Source organism: Accipiter gentilis, chromosome 2, assembly GCF_929443795.1.
Source record: "Accipiter gentilis chromosome 2, bAccGen1.1, whole genome shotgun sequence".
NCBI lineage: Eukaryota > Metazoa > Chordata > Aves > Accipitriformes > Accipitridae > Astur > Astur gentilis.
This window is the reverse complement of record NC_064881.1, coordinates 54,788,615-54,810,535: the sequence shown is the minus strand read 5'-3', so window position 1 is coordinate 54,810,535 and position 21,921 is coordinate 54,788,615. Positions and strand designations below refer to the sequence as shown.

Below are 21,921 nucleotides of genomic sequence, written 5' to 3'. Positions count from 1 at the left end.
AACCCAAACCATACTTGGAGGAAAACGATACCCCCTGGACATCTCGGTGTCACTGCCTGGAGAACGCAGCACCCAGCTAAAGCCCCAGCACCAGCCCAGCGAGCCGCAGGATGGCGGGAAACCCCAGCTCCAAAGAGAGAGACTGGAAAGGTTGGCGTTACCTGTGCCGGTGAGCACGGCCGAAGAGCTGCCGCGTCCCAAGCTCCCCTCGAGCCCATCCACGACTTGCTGATGTCGGAGACCCAGCTAAGGAACTCGCCCAGCGGCAAGGGGACTTCTTTGGTGGGACTGGAAAAAGATGTCTGCCAGAGAGAGAGCGCGTTATTGCGGGTGAAGGGAAGGAGAGGAAAACCAGGAAGAAAGGAATTACCACAAGGAAGAAAAGAGGAGTCCAGTTTTACAGAGATCCGCCTTTTTTCTAACAAGAGAGCACGCCGGGCTGCTGCAGCGTCCCACGACCCACCCTGTGCTCGGAGGGTCCTGTGGCCTCCACGCCCCTCAAGAGGGTCTGGAGAACCCCCGTGGCGAGGGGGTGTGTGCGCGGCCGGGCAGCAGCTGGGGTCTGGGCGCAGGAACCGCGCGCGGAGCCAGGCTGGCTTTGGCAGCGCAGGCTCTGCCGAGCTCAGGCACGGGCTCTGGCGGACGCCTGTCAATTCATTAAGCCACATCAGTGTTAAGAAATCAACCTTGTGCAGAGCACTTCCCAGATACACGGAGAGACAGACAGACAGAGAGACAGGCAGCAGCAGGCGCTGCTGCCGGCTAGCAGCGACACGAGCCACGCAGGCATGGAGAGCCAAGCGCGGCAGGTGCGTCCCGGCGAGTGGGCAGGCGGGCTGGTGGAGGCGGCAGTGGACACGCAGCGAAGCCCCTTGGCGGGCGAAGCGGTGGAGCAGAGGCAGGTCCCTCCGCACGGCGCGGAAGCAGCGGGCAGCGCCAGCGCGCACTTACGGTCGGGGCATCGGCTCCACGGCGTGGTGGTGGGGATGTGCTGGGAGGCCAAGCCAGGGAGCTGGGGCAGCTCAGGAGCTGGGGCACAGAGCCCCCTCCTCGCCACGCCGAGAGCGGGTGGAAGGGGTCCAGGCAACAGCTCCAGGGCCGGTGTGAAGTGGCTGTCTGGCGCCGAGTGGCGGGGAGCCTGCGATGTCCTCCTCCGTTCTGCCGGCATGCCAGCTGCGGCACGCCGCGGGGACAGGGTCGTCTCCTCCTTCGGGATGCAGGGGATGAAGCCGGCAGGGTTAATTACAAAAGAGTCACTAAGTGGTTAGACCAAAAAGACGGAACTGTTTTCCTGTTTTCCGGCTCTGCCTCGCCGTCTCCGAGCGGCTGGGTGGGATCGGCTCTGCAGAGGGCAGGAACGGCAGCAGGCTCCCGGGGCGGCAGATCTGGGAGGGTAGTGTGTTTTCTCTCTCATCTCTTAATATACAAATACTGTCAGAACAATCGTATATATTAATATATTAGTCTAGTCTTTTTGGTTAAACTTTAGGCACTGCTTTGGAAGAAGAATGGAGTTTAAAAATTAAAAAAAATACTAGTGATTAGCCAGCAGCGTTGCCACATGCGGAGCAGGCGAGGCGGCGAGTTCCTCGGGCAGGGGCTGGCAGGTTTCAGGCCACACGGAGCGGGGACCCACACAGCCCGGAGCGCTCCCCGCTCGCCTCCCACCCACAGCTCCTTCTTGGGAGGGACAAGGCAAGGGCCAGGGCGGCCGCCTCCACAGTGCTCTGGGGACCCGCGGTGTATCTGCGCCCAAAGCTCGAGGAAGAGTAGGAGGAGGAAGAGAAGGTCATGGAGAAGCCGGAGCCAGTGGCGTCGAAGCTACCTCGCCTGGAGCTCGACCGGGACCCTGTCCGGGAGCCCGACCGCGAGCCGGAGGTGGAGCCGGCGCTGCTGACGTTGTAGGGGCTGTAGTAGCCCTTGCTGGACTGGGAGGAGGCCTCCAGCAGCCGCAGGCCAGTCCCGTCCTCGATCATGCTTCGGTCCATCGCGTCCTTGTAGGAGATCTTGAGCTTGGTTTTGGGGCAGGTGAGATACTTGGAGTAGGTGTTCACATCCCGCAGCTTCTGGGCTGTGCGCGTGTCAATGGTGCCCTTCTGCAGCGCCTCATCCAAGGAGACACGGCCCTCGACGTCGGGCTCGATCAGGCCCCCCGTCAGGTACTGCACCTCCAGGAAGCGCTGCCCGGCCTCGTAATACAGCCAGCCCTTCTTCAGGGCCTGGGCTGCTGACATCTTCGTCTTGGTCCGCGGATCCTCAAAGCCATAGAAGGCCTTCTGTGCCAGGTTGATGCGGTCCACCATGATTTTGTCGACTAGGCCCTTGTTCACCGCGTCGGCAACAGAGCACTTATCCCCGGTATTGGGGTCAATGATGCCGCCGGTGCAAGCCTGGGCTTCCAGGAGCCTCTGCCCCGTGATGTTGTCCACGAGGTTGCGGCGCATTGCCTCTGTGATGGACACCTTCTCCAGAGTGTCCGTGTCCAGGATGCCTGCCACTGGCCCGGTCTCCTCAGTTGGGTCGCTCCACATAGATATCTGCGTTCGCGTGGGGGCTGGGCTGACGGTGTAGGAGGAGGATGAACCCACAGAGGACGACCGTGACCGGAAGCCGCTCATATTGCCAGACAGCATGTCTGCAAACTCTGTGATGGAGAGGGTGCCTGAGCGGTACTGGTCCAGGGCTGACTGATCGATCAGGCCCTTGCTGATGGCATCGTCAATATCGTACTGGCGCCCAGAGCGCCTGTCAATGATCATTGACTTCACCACACCATCAGAGGAGGAGGTGGTGATCTCCTCCCACTCACACTCCTGCTCCGACAGTTCCAGGTAGGTCTGGTGGTCAATGAGGCCCTTGCGATAGGCTTCGTACACAGACATCTCCTTGCCTGTCTCCGGGTCGACGATCACCACCCTGCGCTTGCGGACGGAGGACTTGGAGGAGGTCTTCCTCTCCCGCTTCTTCTCCTTCAGGGGCAGGAGGCAGAGGCCAGTTTCCGGGTCAGTGATGCACCGCTCCATGAGCTGCAGGTAGGTGAGGTTCTCCTCTGTGTTGGGGTCAAAGAAGCCCTTGGTGTCATCGCTGGGATCCAGCAGGATCTCATTCATCTCCTCGTCAAAAAGGCCCCTCTTGTAGGCAATCTCCACAGGGAGGCGGTGGCTCTCCTCGGGATCGATTATGCCTCCTGTTGCAATCTGGGCCTCGAGCAAGCGGATCCCATGGTCCTTCAGGATCAGACCCTTCTTCATGGCCTGGAAGAGGGAGATGAGCTTTCCGGAATAGGGATCCCGGTAGCCGGTGACAGCCCTCTCAGCAGAGAGCAGCTTGTCCTTGAACTCAGGGCCCACGATGCCCATCCGCACAGCTTCCTCCACTGTCAGCTTGAGGCCCTTGATGGGGTCAATCACGTACCCTGTGGCTGCCTGCGCCTCCAGGAGCTCAAATGCAGTGCCTGGCCTGATGATACCCTTCTTCATGGCTTGGTACACGGACAGCCGCTCCTTTGTGGAGTCCACAAAGACACCAGCAATGCAGCTGGTGCCCTCCAGGAACTTCTTCAGGTTCTTAGAGACCTCCTCGATGGAGGTGAGGCCCTCCTGGAGGCGCTGGGCAGTGGCTTCGTCCATCACCTGCGAACGGACCAGCTCCTCCACAGTGATCTGCTTCCGTAGCCCCCGGAAGGTGAGCTTCCTCGTGTCGCAAAGTGGGAGCAGGAGGAGCCCGCTGTTCTCGTCCTTCCGGCACCGCTTCAGGAGCTGTGTGTAGCTGAGCTTCTCCTCCGTGGACGGGTCCACGTAGCTTCGCACCTCACTGGGCTCTGACAGCATGTCATACGTGTCCTTGTTGATGAAGCCCCGCTGGTAGGCCACCTCCAGGGGCAGATGGAAGCCCAGGTGCGGGTCGATGATGCCACCGGTGGCTATCTGGGCATCCAGGAGCTTGAGGGCCTCTTCGCTGGGAATGAGGTCTTTCTTCATGGCCTGGAAGATGGAAATCTTCTGTTCGCTGTACGGGTCTCTATAACCAGTCACAGCCCTCTCTGCGGACAGGAGCCGGTCATGGATTTCAGGCCCCACCAGGCCTTTCCTGACCGCTTCGTCGACAGTCAGCATCTCATTCTTTGTGGGGTCAATCATGAAACCAGTGGCAGCCTGGGCCTCCAGGAGGGAGCGGGCCACTTCAGAGTTGATCAGCCCCTTCTTCAGCGCCTGGTAGATACTGAGCTTCTGCTTGGAAGAGGGGATGTAGATGCCAGCCACACAGCCCGACCCATAGAGGTACTTCCAGACAGTCTCCACATCCAGGAGCTCCCGGAAGGTTTTGGAGCCCTGCTTCAGCAAGTTGTAGATGTCTAGAGAGATGATCTTGGCCTCATACAGGTCCTCAGCTGTGATGCGGCGCCGTACATAGTCATAGGATGTGAGATTCTGCTGCCGGATGATCTCAGTCTTCTCGATGATCTCAATGATGATGATGATCATGCGCTCCTTGGACACACGGCCCGACTGGAACTCCTCCATGAGCTGCTTCCGCTGCTCCTCAGGCAGCAGGTCCGAGTGCATGATCTCCCACAGCGACATGGAGGAGCCTGCCCTGCTGCCCACAGGGATGTCCACCTGCGTCTCCTCAAACACCTTCCGTGTCTCTGCCTCTGTGTACACCTGGGTCTTCTCCACCACTGTAGGCTTCTCGGGCTCCCGCAGAGGCAGCAGATACAGGCCCGTCTCAGGATCCTCAATGCACTTCTCCTTCAGCTGCCTGTAGGTGAGGTTCTCATGGGTGTTGGGGTCAAAGAAGCCCTTGGTGTCGTCAGTGGGGTCAGAGAGGGTTTGGTTCATTTCCTCATCAAAGTAGCCCCGCTTGTAGGCCACCTCCACGGGGAGGCGGTGGCTGTTGATGGGGTCGATGATGCCACCGGTGGCGATCTGGGCCTCAAGCAGGCGGATGCCGTGCTCCTTGACGATGAGTCCTTTTTTCATGGCCTGGAAGAGTGAGATGGTGTTGCCTGAGTAGGGGTCCTTGTACCCAGTGACAGCCTTCTCAGCAGACAGCAGCTTCTCGTGCAGTTCAGGCCCAATGACACCAGCCTTCACAGCCTCATTGACATACAGTTTCCGGTTCTTCACAGCGTCGATCAAGAACCCGGTCGCTGCCTGGGCCTCCAGGAGGACCACGGCGGTGCTGGGCCTCAGCAGGTTCCTCTTCATGGCCTCATAGATGTTCAGCTTCTCCTTGGTCGCCTCCACGTAGACGCCAGCAATGCAGTCGCTGCCATGCAGGAATCTCCTCACCACATCTGTTTCAGAGAGGTCCTTCACCGATTTCTTGCCTTCCTTCAGCTGCTCATACTGGGCTTTGCTGATGATGCGGGACTCCACCAGCTCACTGGCAGGTACAGGTGCCCGGAGACCACTGAACGTCAGCTTCTCCTGTTTTTTGGTCTCTGCCTCCTCGATGATGGTGATCACAATCTTGATGATCTTCTCGATGGTCACTTTGCCAGTCTTGTACTGTCGGAGGAGCTCCCGCCTGTGCTCCTCTGTGAAGTACTCGGAGTGGATCAGCTCCCAGATGGTCATTGTCTGGCCCTTCATGCTGCCCACTGGCACCTCGACGGTTGCCTTGTCAAAGCACTCCTTTGCCTGGCTGTCTGTGTAGACCTCCTCCTGCTGCGACTGAATGGCTTTGTCTGACAGGGGCAGCAGGCAGAAGCCAGTCTGCTTGTCACGGTGGCAGTTCTTCTGCAACTGGGCGTAGGTGAGGTGTTCTTGGGTATTGGGACAATAGAAAGCCTTGGCGTCATCTCGGAGCTCGGACAGAGCCTCATTTATCTCTGGGTCCAAGTACCCCCGCTTGTAAGCAACCTCGAGCGGGAGCCGGTGGCTGTTCACAGGATCGATGATGCCTCCAGTGGCGAGCTGGACATCCAGCAGACGGACCCCGGTATCACTGGGGATGAGGCCCTTCTTGAGTGCTTGGAAGAGGGAAACCGTCTGGCCCGTATAGGGATCCTTGTAGCCAGTCACCGCCTTCTCTGCGGACAGCAGCTTCTCGTGAAACTCCGGCCCCACCACCTCAGCCTTCACTGCCTCATCAACGGAGAACAACTTGTTCTTCACAGGGTCAATGATGTAGCCGGTGGCAGCCTGTGCTTCCAGCAGGGACAGGGCAATCTCTGGCTTCAGCAGGTTTCTCTTCAGGGCATCATAGAAGGTGAGCTTCTGGCCAGTTGACTCCACTAGGACGCCGGCAATGGCATCCGTGCCCTTCAGGTACCGCCGCACAGAGTCCATCTCTGCCACATCCTTCACAGACTTCTTGCCCTGGTGCAGCTGATTGTAGAGGTCCTTGTTGATGATTTTGCTTTCCAGCAGCTCAGCGGCAGGCACAGGGGCTCGGAGGCCCTCGAAGCACATCTGGCTCTTTTTCTCACTTTCCTCCACAACCGTGATGATGATCTTAATGATCTTCTCCACTGTGATCTTGCCAGTCCTGTACTGCTGGATCAGGTCCCGCCTTTGGTCCTCAGTGAAGTATTCAGAGTTGATGATTTCCCAGATGGTCACCGTCTTCCCTTGGAACTTGCCAAATGGTGCTGTCACTGTGGCCTTCTTAAAGACATCCTTAGCTTCTTTGTCGGTGTAGACCAGTTCTCTTGCTTTGGCTGCCTGGTCAGTGAGTGGCAGGAGGCACAGCCCCGTGTCTGGGTCAGTCACGCACCGCTCCATGAGCTGCAGGTAGGTGAGGTTCTCCTGCGTGTTAGGGTCGAAGAAGCCCTTGGTGTCATCAGTGGGGTCGGAAAGGACCTGGTTCATCTCCTCATCAAAGTAGCCCCGCTTGTAGGCAGCTTCTACAGGCAGGCGGTGGCTGTTGACAGGGTCGATGATGCCGCCGGTGGCGATCTGGGCCTCGAGCAGGCGGATGCCGTGCTCCCTGACGATGAGCTCCTTTGTCATGGCCTGGAAGAGGGAGATCTTGTCACCTGTGTAAGGATCCTTGTAGCCGGTTACTGCCCGTTCAGCAGACAGCATTTTATTGTGCAGTTCTGGTCCAATCACTCCCTCTCTCACTGCCTCATTCACTGAGAGCCTCGCGTTTCGCACAGGGTCAATTATGAAGCCGGAGGCAGCCTGCGCTTCCAGGAGCACCAGCGCAGTGCCTGGGCTGAGCAGCTTCTTCTTCATGGCTTCATAGATGCTCATCTTTTGATTGGTGGGTTTGATTAACAAACCGGCGATGCTGCTCTTGCCCTGCAGGTACTTCCTGATGTCTTCCCTCTGCGAGAGCTCGCCAACACTCACAACACCCTTCGCCAACTTGTCTAAGCTCTCCTTGCTCAAAATGCCGGCATCAGCCAGCTTCTCTGCAGATACCTTCTGACGGATACCGTCAAATGCGAACTCTGGCTCCCCGTTCTGTGCTAAGCCATCCACCACATCTCTGCCATTAGGCACAGCTTTGACATCCAGCAGCTGCGTTGTTGTAACCATGGCCTCCTCAGGCAGGTCGTCTGTCTGGATCATGATCTCTCGTGTCTGGGCCAGGGCGGCCTTGTACTCTTCCTGCATTTGCTCAAGTCTCTCCCTGAGCTTCTTGTTCTCCTCTTCCAGGAGTTTCTCTTGCTGCTGCCGCTGTCTCTCCAGCTGCTGCAGCTCCTCCTGCTTGTGCCGGACATTTTCCTCTGCTTCTTTCTGATGCTTCTTGGCTTCGTCCAGCATGGCTTTCAACTGCTGCTTCTCCTGCTCCATCTCCTTCTGCTGCCGCTCCTGCTCCGCCTTCAGGTTCTGGGCTTTGTTCACCTCATCTTTAAAGAGCTTCTCCAGCTTTGTTTTCTCCTCCTCGATGAACTTCTCCTTCTGCAGCAAGGCGTCCTTCTCTGTCAGGAAGGTCTGCTGGAGGAGCTGCGTCTCCTGGCGGAGCTGCGCCTGCTGGGCCACCTGCATCTGGGGTGGGAGAGAGGACAGCATGGTCAGATGGCACCATCTGCCTAGGAGGGCAGCACTGGTGGGGCAGTGGGGGTGGGCTGGGGCAGGAGGACAGGGAGGAGGGGTGGCACTGGGCTGGTAGGGGTGCAGTCACCCAACCACTCTGCTATGTAGGTTAAGAGTTAAGGGAGCAGAGCTGGGGTTAGAGAGCCACAGCAAACAACACGTGGGTGGAATGAGCAGGGAAAACACACAAGCTCTTCTGCGGGAGTTAGGGACTCCCTGCCTGGTACCGAGGCTGGGATCTGGGGACAGCTCTTGCCTACGGAGAGGAATAGGCAGGATGCACCACGGGGCCAAAAAGCTGGCACAGGCGGTGGTAATCACCCCTCCGTAGCAAGGGCTGCTGGCAGCAGGAGACAGCAGGGGGTGGGAGGTCCTGCTCTGACACCTCCCTGTGGGGTTTGCCTCGCTGCACCTGATCCTGGCTCTGTGCACGCCCTTGACTTGCACGTGGGGGTCCTGCCACACAAGCAGCTGCTTGCCGTGACCCCTGGCAGGGGGGACGGACGCTGGGGCAGGAGGCTCAGTGACGCCTCCGCCTCCTGGATGGTGCCAGCAGCCAGCTCCATGCCCATCAGGTGCAGGGTGCAGCTCCAGGGCTGGAGGCTGCACGCCTGCGCTGCAGCAACGGTCCTTGGGGACCGGCCAGCACAGCTCCCAGAGCCTGGCCAGCCGCCCACCTGCCTGCTGTCCCAGGACATGGTGCGGGGCAGCTGGGGAGAGGGAAGGCCTCCCTGCGTACCACCACCGCTAAGGGGGACCCAGAACCCAGTACCTCCTCTGCCTTCTGCTGCAGCAACGCTGCCTCCTGCTTCAGCTTCTCCTTCTCCTGCTCCAGGTCGGCGATGGCCCTCCGCAGCTTCTCCGCGTCCTGGTCACTCTGGTGCCGCTGGATCTCCAGAGTGTGCACCAGTGTCATCTTCTCCTGCGTGGCCAGCTCGGTCTCGTGCAGCCTTTCGCTGATCTCCTCTGCCTGCTTCTTGAACCGCTTGGCTTCTTCCTCGGCCTTGGCCTGGGCCACGCTCATCTCCGCCACGTGCAGCTTGAGGCGCTCAGCCTCAGCTGTGATCTCCAGCTGCCGACGGCGCTCAGCCTCCAGGGTTTTCTGGAAACCCTCGGTCTCCTCGGCCAGGCGCTGCTGCATCTGCTCCTTGTCCTCCTGCAGCCGCTTGGCATGCTCCTGCGCCAGGTCTTTCTGCTTCTGCAGCATCTCCGCCTCGGCCTTCAGCCGTGTGGCCTCCTGCACCGCCTGCATCTTCTCCTTGAGCATCTTCTCCGCCAGCGCCCGCTGCTGCGCCAGGTCGTCCTCAGCCAGCTTCCGCATGCGGGCGGCCTCCTGGGCCTCCACGCTGAGGCGGGCGACCTCCTCCGCCACCTGCTTCATCTTCTCGGCCTCCTCCGCCAGGAACTTCTGTGTGTTGTCCTTGTCCTTGAGGATCAGTGCCTTGTTCTCCTCCTCGATCCGGCTCTTGAGCTTCGCCAGCTCCTCCATCTGCACCCGGACCTTGAAGAGCTCCTCCTCTACTTGGGCCTTCTGCCGGACGGCGTCAGTCACCTCCTCCTTCAGCCGCTGCAGCTCCTCATCCAGAATGCCCTTCTGGTGGTCCGTCTCATCCAGCTGCAGCTTCACCTTAGTCAGCTCCTGCTCCACCTGCGCCTTCTGCCGCAGCGTCTGCTCGGCAAACTTCTTGTGCTTCTCCATCTCAGCGTCCGCCAGCTGCTTCTGCCGCAGGGCCGCCTGCTCTGCCTGTGCCCGCTTCGCCGCCTCCAGCTCGGCCTCCTTCCGCAGCTTCTCCGCGTCTGCCTGTGCCTGCGCCTTGGCCTGAGCCTCCTCCTCCGCCCGCTGCTTCAGCCGCTCGGCCTCCTCCACCCGCTGCCGGGAGAGGCTGGCATCCTGCTCAGCCTTGCTGCGGGCGAACTCGGCCTCCTCTGCCGCCCGCCTGGCCCGCTCGGCCTCCTCCCGCAGCCGGTCCAGGAGGCTCTGCTCCTGCTGCCGCGTCTGCAGCAGCTCCTGCTCCTTCTGCTGCACAGCGGCCAGGTGGGCTTTCTCCTCCGCCTCGATCCGCTTCTGCGCCGCCTCCCGCGCCAGCTGGATCTGCCGCTCCGACTCCTTCTCTGCCAGCTCCTTCTGCCGCCTGGCCTCCTCCACCATAGCCTTCAGCCGCTCCACCTCCTCCAGGGCCAGCCGCCGCTGTCGTCCGGCCTCCTCCTCGGCCGCCAGGATGGCCTGCACCTTCTCCTCCGCCTCCCGCCGGCGGCCCTCCTCCTCCAGTGCCAGTGCCCGCTGCCTCTCGGCCTCCCGCTCAGCCTGCTCCCGGCTGCGCTGCACCTCCTCCGCCTCCCCGCGGATGCGGCTCAGCTCCCGCTCCAGGTCGGTCTTGCCCGCCGAGGCCTTCTCGAAGCTGGCCTTCAGGGCACGGATCTCTTCCTCCACCTGGCGCCGCTGCCGCAGCGTGTCCTCCACCAGGCCCTTCTGCCGCTCCAGCTCGCTCTCCGAGGAGCGCTTCAGCAGGGCAATCTTCTCCTCGATGTCCTGCTTGTGCTGGGCCGCCTGCTCCTCCAGCAGCTTGCGCTGGTAGGCCTCGTCCTCTGCCAGCCGCCGCAGCCGCTCATTCTCAGCCTCCTTCTCCTTCAGGGCGATCTCCGCCTCCGCCTTCAGCCGCGAGGCCTCGTTGATGGCCGCCAGCTTCTCCTTCAGGATGCGCTCGGCCTCGGCCCGCTGCCGGCTGGCCTCGTCCTCTGCCAGCTGCCGCTGCCTCTTGGCCTCCTCAGAGAGGGCCCGCAGCCGGGCGGCCTCCTCGGCCAGCTCCCGCAGCTTGCTGGCCTCGGCCTCCAGCCGCTGCTTGGACTTCTCGCTGGTGGAGCGCGACTCCTCCTCCGTCTTGGCCTTGCTCTCCAGCAGGATCTCCATCTCGGCCCGCAGCTTGGCCAGCTCGTCCTCCACCTCCTTCCTCTTCTGGATGGCCTCGCTCACCTCCTTCTTCAGTCGGAAGAGCTCCTCCTCCAGGAGCAGGCGCTGCTGCTCCCCGTTCTCCATCTCTGCCTTCAGCCGGATCAGCTCCTGCTCTGCCGCCAGCTTCTGCTGGGCCGTGCCCTCCGCCAGCTCCCGCTGCTTCTCCAGCTCCTCCTCCGCCAGCTCCTTCTGCCGCAGGGCCGACTCCTCCGCCTTGGCGCGCTTGCGAGCCTCCCGCTCTGCGTCCTCCTTCTGCTTCTCTGCCTCCTCCTGCGCCAGCGCCTTCTTGTGGGCCACCTCCTCTGCCTGCAGCCGCAGCCGCAGTGCCTCGTTGGCCTTCTGCTGCCAGTGCTCCAGCTCCTTCTCGGCCTCCTCCCGCGACCGCTCGGCCTCCAGCTGCTGCTTCTTCAGCCGCTCAGCCTCCTCCTGCAGGTGGGCCACCGTGATGTGCTCCTGCTGCAGCGACAGCTCCAGCTGCGCCGTCTTCTCAGCAAAGGACAGCCGCTTGCTCTGCAGCTCGGCCTCAGCGCTCCGCTGGGCCACCTCCTGGGCCACCTGGATCTGCCGCTCCTTCTCGGCCTCCGCCTGCCGCATCCGCCGCTCGGCCTCCTCCGCCTGCAGCCGCAGCTTCTCCAGGTCCGCCACCGCCTTCTGCTTCTCCCGCGCCGCATCCCGCTCAGCCTGCACCTTGCGCTTCAGCTCCTCCTCTGCCTCCCGCTTCTTCTGGCTCTCTTCCTTCACCTGCCGGCGCAGGCGCTCAGCCTCCTCCTGCGCCTGCCTCTTCTGCCGCTCAGCATCCTCGGCACGCGCCCGCAGCTCCTGCAGCTCCGTCTCGGCGCCCACCCGCTGCTTCTCGGTGCTCTCCAGCTGGAGGCGGATGAGGCGGATCTCCTCCTCCACCTTCTTGCGGTTGTATTCGGCCTCCTCAATTAACTTGACCTTGGACTTGATCTGGTGGTCAGAGTTCTGCCTCAGCTGCATCAGCTCCTGCTGGATGTTCTGCTTCTGCTGCTCGGCGTCCACGGCCACCACCTCCCGCCGGGTGACCTCCTCCTGCATGCGGAGCTGCAGCTCCCGCGCCTCTGCCTCCGCCTGCGCCTTGGCTTTGGCGTGGGCCTCGGCCAGCTGCCGCTGCTTCTCCAGCTGGGCCTCCACCTCCGCCAGCCGCTTCCTCTCCTCCTCCTTCAGCTTCTCGGCGGCTTTCTGGAGGGGAAAGAGGGTGCAGAGAAAACAGAGGGGGGAGAGAGAGAGAAATCACAAGGGATGCGACCGAGCCACGGTGTCAATGCCAGCCACAACCACGCACCACCGAGAGACGGGACAGTCCGGGGCGGAGGGGTGGAGGATGCGCATGGAATGGCTTCAGGTCCCTGGGCCTCCCCGCGAGCTGGAGGCGGTGATGCCAGCTTCCAGAAGACGTATGGCAGACAGGGGACACACGACTACCGTGTCCCACTTAGCACAGCGTGGGTGGACGGTCGACAGGACCGAGACAGCAGTGCAAGAAGCAAGGATGGCCCACGTACCACAGAGAAGGGATGGAGCGCGAGCAAAGCCCGAGGCGATGGAGACGGATGCGAGCAGCTTGCACACCACCACCGTGCCCACTGCCCTCCAGCCAGAGCCCTGCCCTGGCCCCCTGCGGAGGGGAGCCTCCTCCCATGCTCACCGGGGCTCCCCATGTGAGAGGGACCGGCGCAGAGAGCCATCACCACAGGGAAACGAGAGACCCAGCCAGAGCACCAGGGTGAGCAGGACAGAGGGGAGTGGGTGGCAAGGGAGGTGCCAGCAGAGCTTTCCCTCCCAGGAAAGCCTCGATGATGTGGAGAGCAATCCAAGCTCCAGCCCCTGCTGCCCCAGCTGGTCCAAATCCCTCCCTGCTGGCCCGCTCCAGGCAACCCAGCCAGCCAGTCATCTGCCAAAGGGCCGACACGGCTCCTGCGTGGCTGTGCCGCAGAGCACTCGTGCCGCATGCACCGTGAGCAAGGCAGGCGCACGCTCCGTGCGGGACCTGTGCAGAGGCAGTGCACATGCGGGTGAGCCGGACCCCCGTGCCACGGGGCTAGGTCCCCTCGCACCACCCCAAGAGGTGCAGTGAGGGCCCGGGAGCAGAGGCAGAGGCAGAGGCAGAGGAGGGTGAGGAGTGCAGGGGTGAGTGGCTCTCCAGAGGGCAGGGGTGCAGCAAGCAGGAGGGGCGTGCAGGCTGCTGACAGCCATGGGGTGAGGCAGAGGGGTGCCGTGGGGAGGGGGACATGCGCAGAGTGAGTACCTGGTGCAGGGATGCCAGAGTCATCCTGGTTTTTTACCCTCCATTAGATCCCCACCAACACAAACATCCCCCAAGACAAAGCACTGGCAAAGCGGCTCGACTTCCAAGGGCAGAAACCAAGAGTTAGAAAGGTTACCAAGACAGAACACCCGAGGGCTCCGGTCCCGCGGCGCCCGAGCACAGCGTTCATGCGGAAGGCAGATGCTGACTGCACTACGTGTATCTGGGAAGTGCCTCCTACCACCAGTCACGCCAGAGCCCGGCGGCGCCTGGAGCTGGCTCTGTGTGCCGCCCCGGCTGGCCCTCTAGGCTCGGAGACCCGCTGCACCCAGAGCCAGCAGCTTCGGTCCCAGAAGCCCGGATCAGAGTGGGGTTAGAGGCCATGGGCCAGCGTTAGTGATGGGGGGCCGGCAGTCATCATGAACCATGTTCCCCGTTGTTATGCAGGAGAGAGAACGCAGCCGGAGTCATGCCACCCCACGTGCCCACACGCCGCTCCCCTACCTCCTCCTCCTCCAGCCGCCGCAGCGTCTCCGTGATGAACTTGATGTACTGGCTCGTGAGCGTGGTCAGCTCGCTGTACCGCGTCCGCAAGTCTACGTACTGTGGCAGACAGCGGGGGTCAGCAGGGAGGGAGCATGTCCGTGGCAACCCCCCCACCCAGCTGCCCGGCACCCCAGCAGTGGTGGGGCCGGACGGAGGCGAGCCTGCATGCCAGCCCCCCCATGCCCACCCCTTCAGCAAAGGGCTGCAGCCCTCCGCTCTTGGGGAAGGAGCTGCTCGGGATCAGCCGTGCAGCAGGACCCATGGGGCGCCCCAGGCCTGCACACAGAGGGGCCCCCCTCACCTCCTGGATGATGCTGTCAGATGCAGACTGCACTTTGGGCTTCTTGGCCGGAGAGGCCATCGGCTCCACCTGTGCCTTGAAGCTCACCAGCTGCAGCTCATAATCCTGCCGGGGAGAGGGGTCCTCAGCATGCTGGCCAGCATCCCCAGCAAGCCCCCAGGTCCTTCGGGGCCACCTGGCACAGGGCTACCCCTCCCTAGTCCCACGCCTGCCCCAGCACCACCAGGGAGGCCAGCCCAGAGCAGGCAGGGACAGCCAGCGGGCGCACCTTGATGGCGTCGATGTACTGCTTGGCATAGCGCTGGCACTCCTCCACCTTCTCCTTGTTGCGGTCGCACTCCTCCAGGAGTTTCTGGGGAAACGTGTGGGGGTGAGCTCAGACGCCCCGTGGCCTCCCCACCGCAGCCAGGGATGGCCGAGAGCACCGGCCAGGCCAGCACCACTTGCCCTGCCACGGGTGCTACCTTCTCCTGCAGCAGCTGCTCCCGCACAGTCTTGCTGTCGGTTATGGGCACTGCCTGGATTTTCTCCTGCCGCTGCTTTGCGTCCTGGATCCACTGGAGGAGCCCATCGCAGCTCTCGCGGTAGTACCGCAGCTGGCGGCCCAGCTGGTCCAGCTCGCGCTGGCGCAGGTCCGTCTGGGTGAGGACAGCCTGCCAGCGCTCCAGCAGCTGCTGGACTCTCTCCCGGTAGCGGTCCAGGTCCACATCGCGTTCGCTGTGGCCCCTGACCATCCTCTCGTTGACATCCTTGGCCTTGCTCAGGTCAGTCTCCAGTGTGCTGAAGAAGGGCTGATGCCCCTCTGCCTGCGTGCGCAGCCGCTGCGGCAGACAAGAGCACGGGTCAGCCCTGGACCCGGCTCCCCCCAGCTCCCCTCCGGCACAGTGCTGCCCTAGCCACTACCTTCAGCTCGGCCTTGCTGGCCTCCAGCTCCTTGAGGTCAGCCGGCACGGTCTGCACATCCTTCAGCTGGTCCTCGTACTTCTTGACCAGCTCCTCTGCCCCCTGAGTGCTGCGGATCACCAGGTTGATGGTCTTCAGCCTGCGGAGAGAGGAGATGGGCTCAGCCAGTGCTGGGCAGCAGCGTCAGTCAGCTCACAGCCAGGAGCTTACGGGAAGGGAAGGACACGCCGGCACAGCCAGCTTCCTCCAGACCTCATCAGCCCACCCCTGGCCCAAACAGGCTCATCCCAGCTGATGCAGCCAGTTTTCCCCAGCCCAGGATGACCAAGGAGCTGTGCAGGGGCTGGGCACTCACTTCTCCAGGTAGATGCTGGAGAGGCTGTACACCTGGTCCATCTTCTGCAGGGTGATCTCCAGCTCTGAGCGCAAGACGGGGGCCGAGCTGGCCTGCTCTGGCTGGGCCAGCACCTTCTCTGTCTTCTCGCTGACCTTGTCCAGATTCTTCTTGATGCCCTCCAGCTCCAGGTGGATTTGCTGCAGGGAGAGGAGGGTCTCTCACTCCCTGCCTGGCACCTGCCAGCTGCAGTTTGGGGCCGAGCCCTGCCCGTGGCTGATCCCCCATATAACACTGTGCCAAACTCCATGTCCTGCCAGCCAGGACCTGGCCCGCAGAGCCCCCAGCCACCCCTGACCCCAGAGGAGAAGGGGCAGAGCAGAGAAGGGGTCTGCAGCCCACCAGTGTGGGCAGACAGACACCAGCCCCGCTCTGGGTGCTGAGGTTCCCGTCCATGTGCATTGCACACCTGCACACACGTGCATGCATGCGTACCTGCTGCTCGCTGATGCGCTGGGCACACTCCTTGACCGGGTCCTTGTCGAGGGGCAGGCGGATCTTGTGGATGGTGCGGGTCTCGCAGCTCTCCAGCTGCAGACGGATATCCTTCAGCTGGGAGATGTAGTTCTTGCACAGGGACTCGTCCTGCTCTCCTGTGGGGACAGCAGGGACAGGTTAGCATCTTCCCACTCCGTTCGCCCTGTCCGCATTGTCAGGGATGGAGGGGATGCCCCAGGGAGCACACAGGGCGACAGGGAGGAGGGGGCTCACCTTTCTCCTGGCTGCGCAGCAGCAGCTCGTACTTCTGCGTGCAGGCGTTGTACTCGCGCTCCACATGCAGCCGGTCATCGGGCTGGAAGCTCTGCGAGTCCTGGCTGTCCCGCAGGAACTCCTGGTAGTGGGTCTCCAGGCTGCGCAGGACCTGCCGGCACTCCTCCACCTGCATCGTGCGGAACTGGGCGGGGGAAAGGGCACTGTCAGCTCCCACCGCTGGAGTGGGACCCCGGGGGGAACCTCCTGGGCTGGGTGCTGTCCCATGCTGGCACTGGGGGACGACTCACCGTCAGGTGGGACCAGGACTGGATCTGCTGGATGTCACGGATCAGGTACTGCCAGGACAGGAGGCTCCTCATGTCCAGGTGCAGCTGGTGCCAGAGCACGAGGAGGTGCTGGTGGGTGGCCTCCAGCCTGCGGAGAGGCAGTGTGAGCGGGGGGACCCCACGGCAGAGCGGGGAGACAAGGATGGTGCCGTGGAGCCAACGGCGTGGCCCAGGAGTTGAGGGGGGGGCAGCCGGCGCTCACCTGTGCACGGCATCCAGTGCCTCCTTGTTGGGGGGTGGCACGAGGAAGCAGACGGAAGGGACGATGGCCTCGTTGCCGGCGGCGCTCAGCACCTTCCACTTGTAGGGCTGGGCGTTGCTGAGCAGGGCGCACTCGTCGTTCTTGTGCACCGTGATCTGCAGGGCCAGGGTGGCGTGAGCCCGGGATTGGGGGGGTCCCCACACGTGTGTGTCCCCCAGCCCTCCCCCCCCAGCTCCCCGCTCCCCCTCGCACCTCCATTTGCTTGTAGTCGCAGACGGCCTGGATGGGTGGGCGGCCCTGGAGGGGGGTGCTGGGGCTGCGGGGCTTCAGCTGGACGATGGCCTTGGCGCGGCGGGCCAGCCCCGCCAGCTGCCCCCCGTACTCCGCCAGCTGGTCCTTCTGCTCCTGTGGGCACAGTGGGGTGAGGGGGTGCTGCCCCCCCGTTGTGCCCCGCTGGGTAGGGGGAGCCCCATGGTGGGGCAGGGGTCCGGGGAGCAGGCGGCAGTGTAGGGGTAGGAGGCTCCGTGGGACGCTCACCCACTCCCACGGGGGTCCTGGGTTGCGGATGGGGGGGTCACTGCAGACAGAGTCTGCACTGGGGAGGGGGATTATGGCAGGGGAGGGGTCACTGGAGGGGACTGGCAGGGGTCACTCCTGCAGTGGGGTCTGCTTGTTGGGGGGAGGTCACTGCAGCGGGGGGGGGGGGGTTCACCCCAGGGTGCTGCAGCAGAATGCACGTATTGGGGGTCACCCCTGAAGCTCTGCAGTGGGGTGGGCATGTGGGGATGTCACCCAGGCACCCTGCAGCTGGGCACACACGGGGGGGGCCACCCCTGGGGCTGCAGCGGGCGGGGGTCACTCACCATGCAGTCCTGAAGCAGGTCCTCCAGGCGCGTGACCGTGATGCTGCGATCGCATGAGTATTTCTTCTTCATGTTCTCCTGCGTCTTCCTCAAGAACTCCTCAGCCTCCTTCACGTCGGCAAAGAACTAGGGGGGCGGGGGGAGTCAGCCAGGGTGGGTGCCCGGCCGGCCGTGGGTGCGCTGGTGGGGGCACCCCCTCCCACCCCACCCTACCTGGAAGTAAGCGCTGTTCTCCTTCAGATGGGCTTCGATGCAGCAGCACAGCTGGAGCATCCAGCTCCACTGGGTCTGCAAGGCTGCCTGGAAGGCCTGAAAAGGGGATGCGTCACCCTGCCCTGCCCGTACCGGCACTGGCACCGGCACCGGCACCGGCACCGGCACCGGCCAGCCCCAACCCTGCTGCTTCTGCCCACTGCCAGCCCCCACTCAGCCCAGGCAGCTACCTGCACTGCCCCAGCCCACCCGTGCACTGCCCACGCCAGTGAGCCACCGTGCCCACCACCCCACGACCCCACCAGTGAGCTGCAGTGCCCCAGCGCCCCCCACAGCCCCCCTCACCTCCAGGGTCTGCCTGCCCGGGTGCTCCTCCCGCAGCAGCCGGTCCCCCGTGCTCTGCAGCTCTTTGATTCGACGTTCCCGCAGCTCCAGCTCCCGCATCAGCCCCTGGCACAGCCCCAAGGGGGGGGGATGAGCGCCCGGCCCCCGGCAGGGCATGCGTGTGTGTACACATCTGTGCACATCTGCGTGTGCCCGGGATTGAGGCACCTTTCTGCCCCCACCCCAGGATGCTTGGGGTGGGGGGTATTGGGTCCAGCACTCACCACAGAAGCCTGCTGGGGTGGGGAGCTGGGGGGCATGGGGGGGGGGGGACAGGGGTAGGGGCACTGGGGGACAGGGTTTGAGGGTGGTGAGGGAGGGGGCTGGGAGTGCTCAGGGAGGGGGACACGGGCTGGGGGTGCTTGGGGGGGGGGACATGGGGAGCTGAGGGTGTTCAGGGATGGGATATGGGGGCTGAGGATGCTCAGGGAGGGGGACACAGGGACTGAGGGTGCTCAGGGAGGGGGATATGGGGACTGAGGGTGCTCAGGGTGGGGGACACGGGGGCTGGGGGTGTTCAGGGAGGGGGACACGGGGTCTGTGGGGCTGAGGGATGGGGCTGGGGATGCTCAGAGACTGTGGGGCAGGACGGTGGTGCAGAGGTTTGCGACACCCCAAGTCCAGTCTGGGGGATGTGCAACCGTCAATCGGTGTGCAAGCGCAGCAGAAGATGCGGCAGAAGCAGGGTTAAGGGGCTGGGGGTGCTCAGCTGCAGAGCACAGATGTGGTTTCAGTCAGTCAATCGATAGCGATAGCGCCAGGGGAAGAGTGCCTCCAGCCCCAGATCAGACAGCGAGGAGATAACGAGCAGAGCTGGCACGAGGAGGAGATAAGAGCAGGGCTGGAGCCTCAGCAAGCAGCACGGCACAGCGGCGCAGTGGTGTGGCCAAAGAGCATCCTCTGCCACAGGATGTGGGGAGCACCCCCAAAAATCTGTCACTGCCAGGCCAGAGGGACAGGGAGCGTGTGAGGACAGCCACATGCAGGGACAGGGAGGGATGGGGACAGTGCAGGACAGCCACATGCAGGGATAGGGACAGGGACAGGGCAGGACAGCCATGTGCAGGGACAGGGAGCGGATAGGGCGGCACGTCCCGGGCTCTCTCCATACCGAGTAGTTCTCCTTCTTGGCCGTCATGTTGGGGTTGCGGTCGCTCCAGTCGAAGTTCACTTCCTCCTCTTCCTTCTCGTTCAGCCACATCAGTTCCTTGGTGGCGGCACTGACGAAGCCGTGGAGGGTCTCCAGGTGCCGCAGCCGGGACTTGGAGGAGTTCTGGGAACGGGCGCAGGGGTGGGCTGCCTCCGCACCCTCCTCCCCACACCTCTCCCCCATGTCCTGCATCCTCCTCCCCGCACCTCTCCCCCCCACATCCTCCTCCCCGCACATCCCCCCCATGTCACACAACCTCCCCGCTGCATGTCACCCCCATGTCATGTCCTGCACCCCCCCCACCCCAGCCCAGAGCCTCACCAGCAGCTTGGCGTACTGCAGGTCCAGCTTGCCCAGGCACTCCCGGTAGGCGTTGCGGGGACCAGGGGAGAGCTGTGCCTGGGGGAGATGTGTCGTGAGCGCGGGGACCTCCTGTCCCACCCCATGGGAACAGCAGCACCCCAGCCTCCCCAGAGCACCCCAGCCTCCAGAAGGTGGGGTCCGGGGAGAGACCCTAATCCAGGGAGCACCGGTGCAGGGCCGTGGGGCAGGGCGAGAGCCATGCACGGAGGGAGCAGCGCCAGCCCCGGCAGCCCCTCTGCACTGGCAGCAGCGCCCGCTCCCATTGCCACGTCCCCCTGGCTGAAGGTGGAACAGCAGGCAGTGGTGGGGGGGCAGCCCTGGGGCGTGAGAGGGGTAGGGGGGCAGCGGGGTGCCCTCTGCCCGTCCAGGGGATCCCAGGACACAGAGGGGCTCCGGAGCGGGCAGCCAGTGAGGGCAGAGCTGGGGCTGGGGTGGCCAGGATGGGCTACTCTTCTCGGAGTCCCCCACCAGTCTGTGTGCAGCCACGGCACGGCGGGGACCCCCGGGAGCAGGAGTGGGGGCAGCCCCGGGGCGACCTGCTCACCTCGTCGGCCCGTGCCCGCTCGATCTTGGTGCGGAACTCCTCGATGGAGTGGTGGAGGCCGCGGTGGCTGCCCAGGTGGGACTCCACAGTGGGCAGGTCCACCCCCCACTCGGCCGCCCCCAGCCGCCGCTGGTTCTCCTCCACCCAGGCCAGCAGGTCCTGCAGGTACCGCAGCGTGGCCTCATCCAGCTCCTGCCGCGGCCGCTGCCCCAGCGGCACAGTCACCGCCGCCGCCGGTGCGCCCGACTTGAGCCGCAGGTTGTACTCGGTACGGATGGCCACCAGGCGCTCGTGCAGGCGGTACACCCTGCGGGCAGGCAGCGCGTCGGCACGGAGGGCACGGCGACATGCACAGGGGATGTGGGGGGCATAAGGGATGTGGGGGGCATAGGTTGTGGGCTGTTCCTGCAGCCAGGCGAGTGCCAGGGTGCCCTGCGTGGGGCATGCCGTGTGGGCCGTGCCGCGGCGGCACCAGCCGCCAGCGCAGCCGTACCTGCGGTACATCTGCTCCCCCTGCGGGTGCCGGCCATCCTTGAGGGTCTGCACGTCGTTGAAGAGCAGCCGGATCATGGCATCCGCCTTGTCCAGGTCCCGCTCGATCTCGGCTGCCTTCTGCGGCGGCTTCCCTGCGTTCAGCAGTCGGACATCCTGGGGATGGGACACGGCCAAGGGCACGGTCAGGGCCCCGGTCAGGGCCCCGCGCGCCACCCGGCCCCCACTCCGCAGCCGGAGCCGCCGCTCACCGACTGGAGCAGGGTGTCAGCCTGGTTGAGCTGCTCCTCGCAGAGCCCCGACTCCATCTGCAGCTTGCTGACGATGCGCTGCAACCGCTCCAGCCTGCATGGGGAGATGGTGGAGCTGGGGTCAGCATGCGGGCACTCACCTCGTCCACGCATGGTACAGATCCTGCCCCGTGGGGCACTGATCCCATCCATGCATGGCATGGGTGCTGTACCCACATAGCACAGATCCTGTCTCTGCAAGGCACAGATCCTGCCCCATGTGGCATAGATCCCATCCATGCACAGCACGGATTCCATCCATGCACAGCATGAATACTATCCACGCACAGCACAGATTCTGTCCATGCACAGCATGGATACTATCCATGCATAGCAAAAATACTATGCGTGCACAGCACGGATCCTGTCCATGTACAGCACAGATACTATCCATCCACAGCACAGATCCTGTCCGTGCACAGCACGGATCCCGTCCATACACAGCACGGATCCTGTCCATGCACAGCACAAATACTATCTATGCACAGCACAGATCCTGTCCATGCACAGCACGGATCCCGTCCATGCACGGCGCGGATACTATCCATGCACAGCCCGGATCCCGCCCCACACAGCACAGATCCGTTCCTGCACACCCAGCAGGGACTCCGTGCCAGCCCATCTCTGATCCTGCTCCTGCAGACCCAGATCCCATCCCCGCCCAGGCGAGGAGCCCCATCCCATTCCCATCCCACTCTCCATCCCCAATCCGCTCCCCATCCCGCTCCCGCTCCCGCCCGCGGGCAGGGCTCCAGCCCCACCCTGCCCTGGCTGCCCGCCTGCCTGCTTGGCCCTGCTGCCTTCTCCTGCCTGCGCTGCCAGCCCCGGTCCCGCTCTCCACCTGCGCCGCCGACCCCGGCTAGGCCTGGTCTCCCTTGCTGTGGTGCGAGCCCCCCCGGTGGGACGGGGCACGGTGACGGTGGCACGGCAAAGCCCAGCCTGCGGCACAGCCACCACCACCCGGCTGCCGGCGCGCTCGGGGCCGGCGGCAGTGCTGGCTTCCCAGAGGCAGGCAATGACTCA

The 21,921-nt window shown here is 63.7% G+C and overlaps 1 protein-coding gene across 25 annotated transcripts in view; it reads right to left on the bottom strand.

Annotated features, from left to right (window-relative positions):
• Window positions 1-1,610: 1,610 nt before the first annotated feature.
• The window catches only part of PLEC (plectin), a 61,600-nt gene continuing 41,289 nt past the window's right edge, over window positions 1,611-21,921 (bottom strand). For all 25 annotated transcript variants that reach the window (XM_049826538.1, XM_049826546.1, XM_049826555.1 and 22 more), the window contains 21 exons: window positions 20,860-20,953; window positions 20,610-20,764; window positions 20,117-20,423; window positions 19,531-19,608; window positions 19,171-19,332; window positions 18,021-18,125; window positions 17,676-17,771; window positions 17,463-17,588; window positions 16,852-17,004; window positions 16,600-16,754; window positions 16,359-16,485; window positions 16,069-16,252; window positions 15,793-15,950; window positions 15,319-15,497; window positions 14,964-15,102; window positions 14,525-14,881; window positions 14,329-14,412; window positions 14,061-14,165; window positions 13,718-13,816; window positions 8,767-12,147; window positions 1,611-7,946 (listed from right to left, as the gene is read on the bottom strand). In XM_049826538.1, the coding sequence (XP_049682495.1) occupies window positions 1,611-7,946; window positions 8,767-12,147; window positions 13,718-13,816; window positions 14,061-14,165; window positions 14,329-14,412; window positions 14,525-14,881; window positions 14,964-15,102; window positions 15,319-15,497; window positions 15,793-15,950; window positions 16,069-16,252; window positions 16,359-16,485; window positions 16,600-16,754; window positions 16,852-17,004; window positions 17,463-17,588; window positions 17,676-17,771; window positions 18,021-18,125; window positions 19,171-19,332; window positions 19,531-19,608; window positions 20,117-20,423; window positions 20,610-20,764; window positions 20,860-20,953 (12,580 nt within the window). The remainder of the gene's footprint in view (window positions 7,947-8,766; window positions 12,148-13,717; window positions 13,817-14,060; window positions 14,166-14,328; window positions 14,413-14,524; window positions 14,882-14,963; window positions 15,103-15,318; window positions 15,498-15,792; window positions 15,951-16,068; window positions 16,253-16,358; window positions 16,486-16,599; window positions 16,755-16,851; window positions 17,005-17,462; window positions 17,589-17,675; window positions 17,772-18,020; window positions 18,126-19,170; window positions 19,333-19,530; window positions 19,609-20,116; window positions 20,424-20,609; window positions 20,765-20,859; window positions 20,954-21,921) is intronic.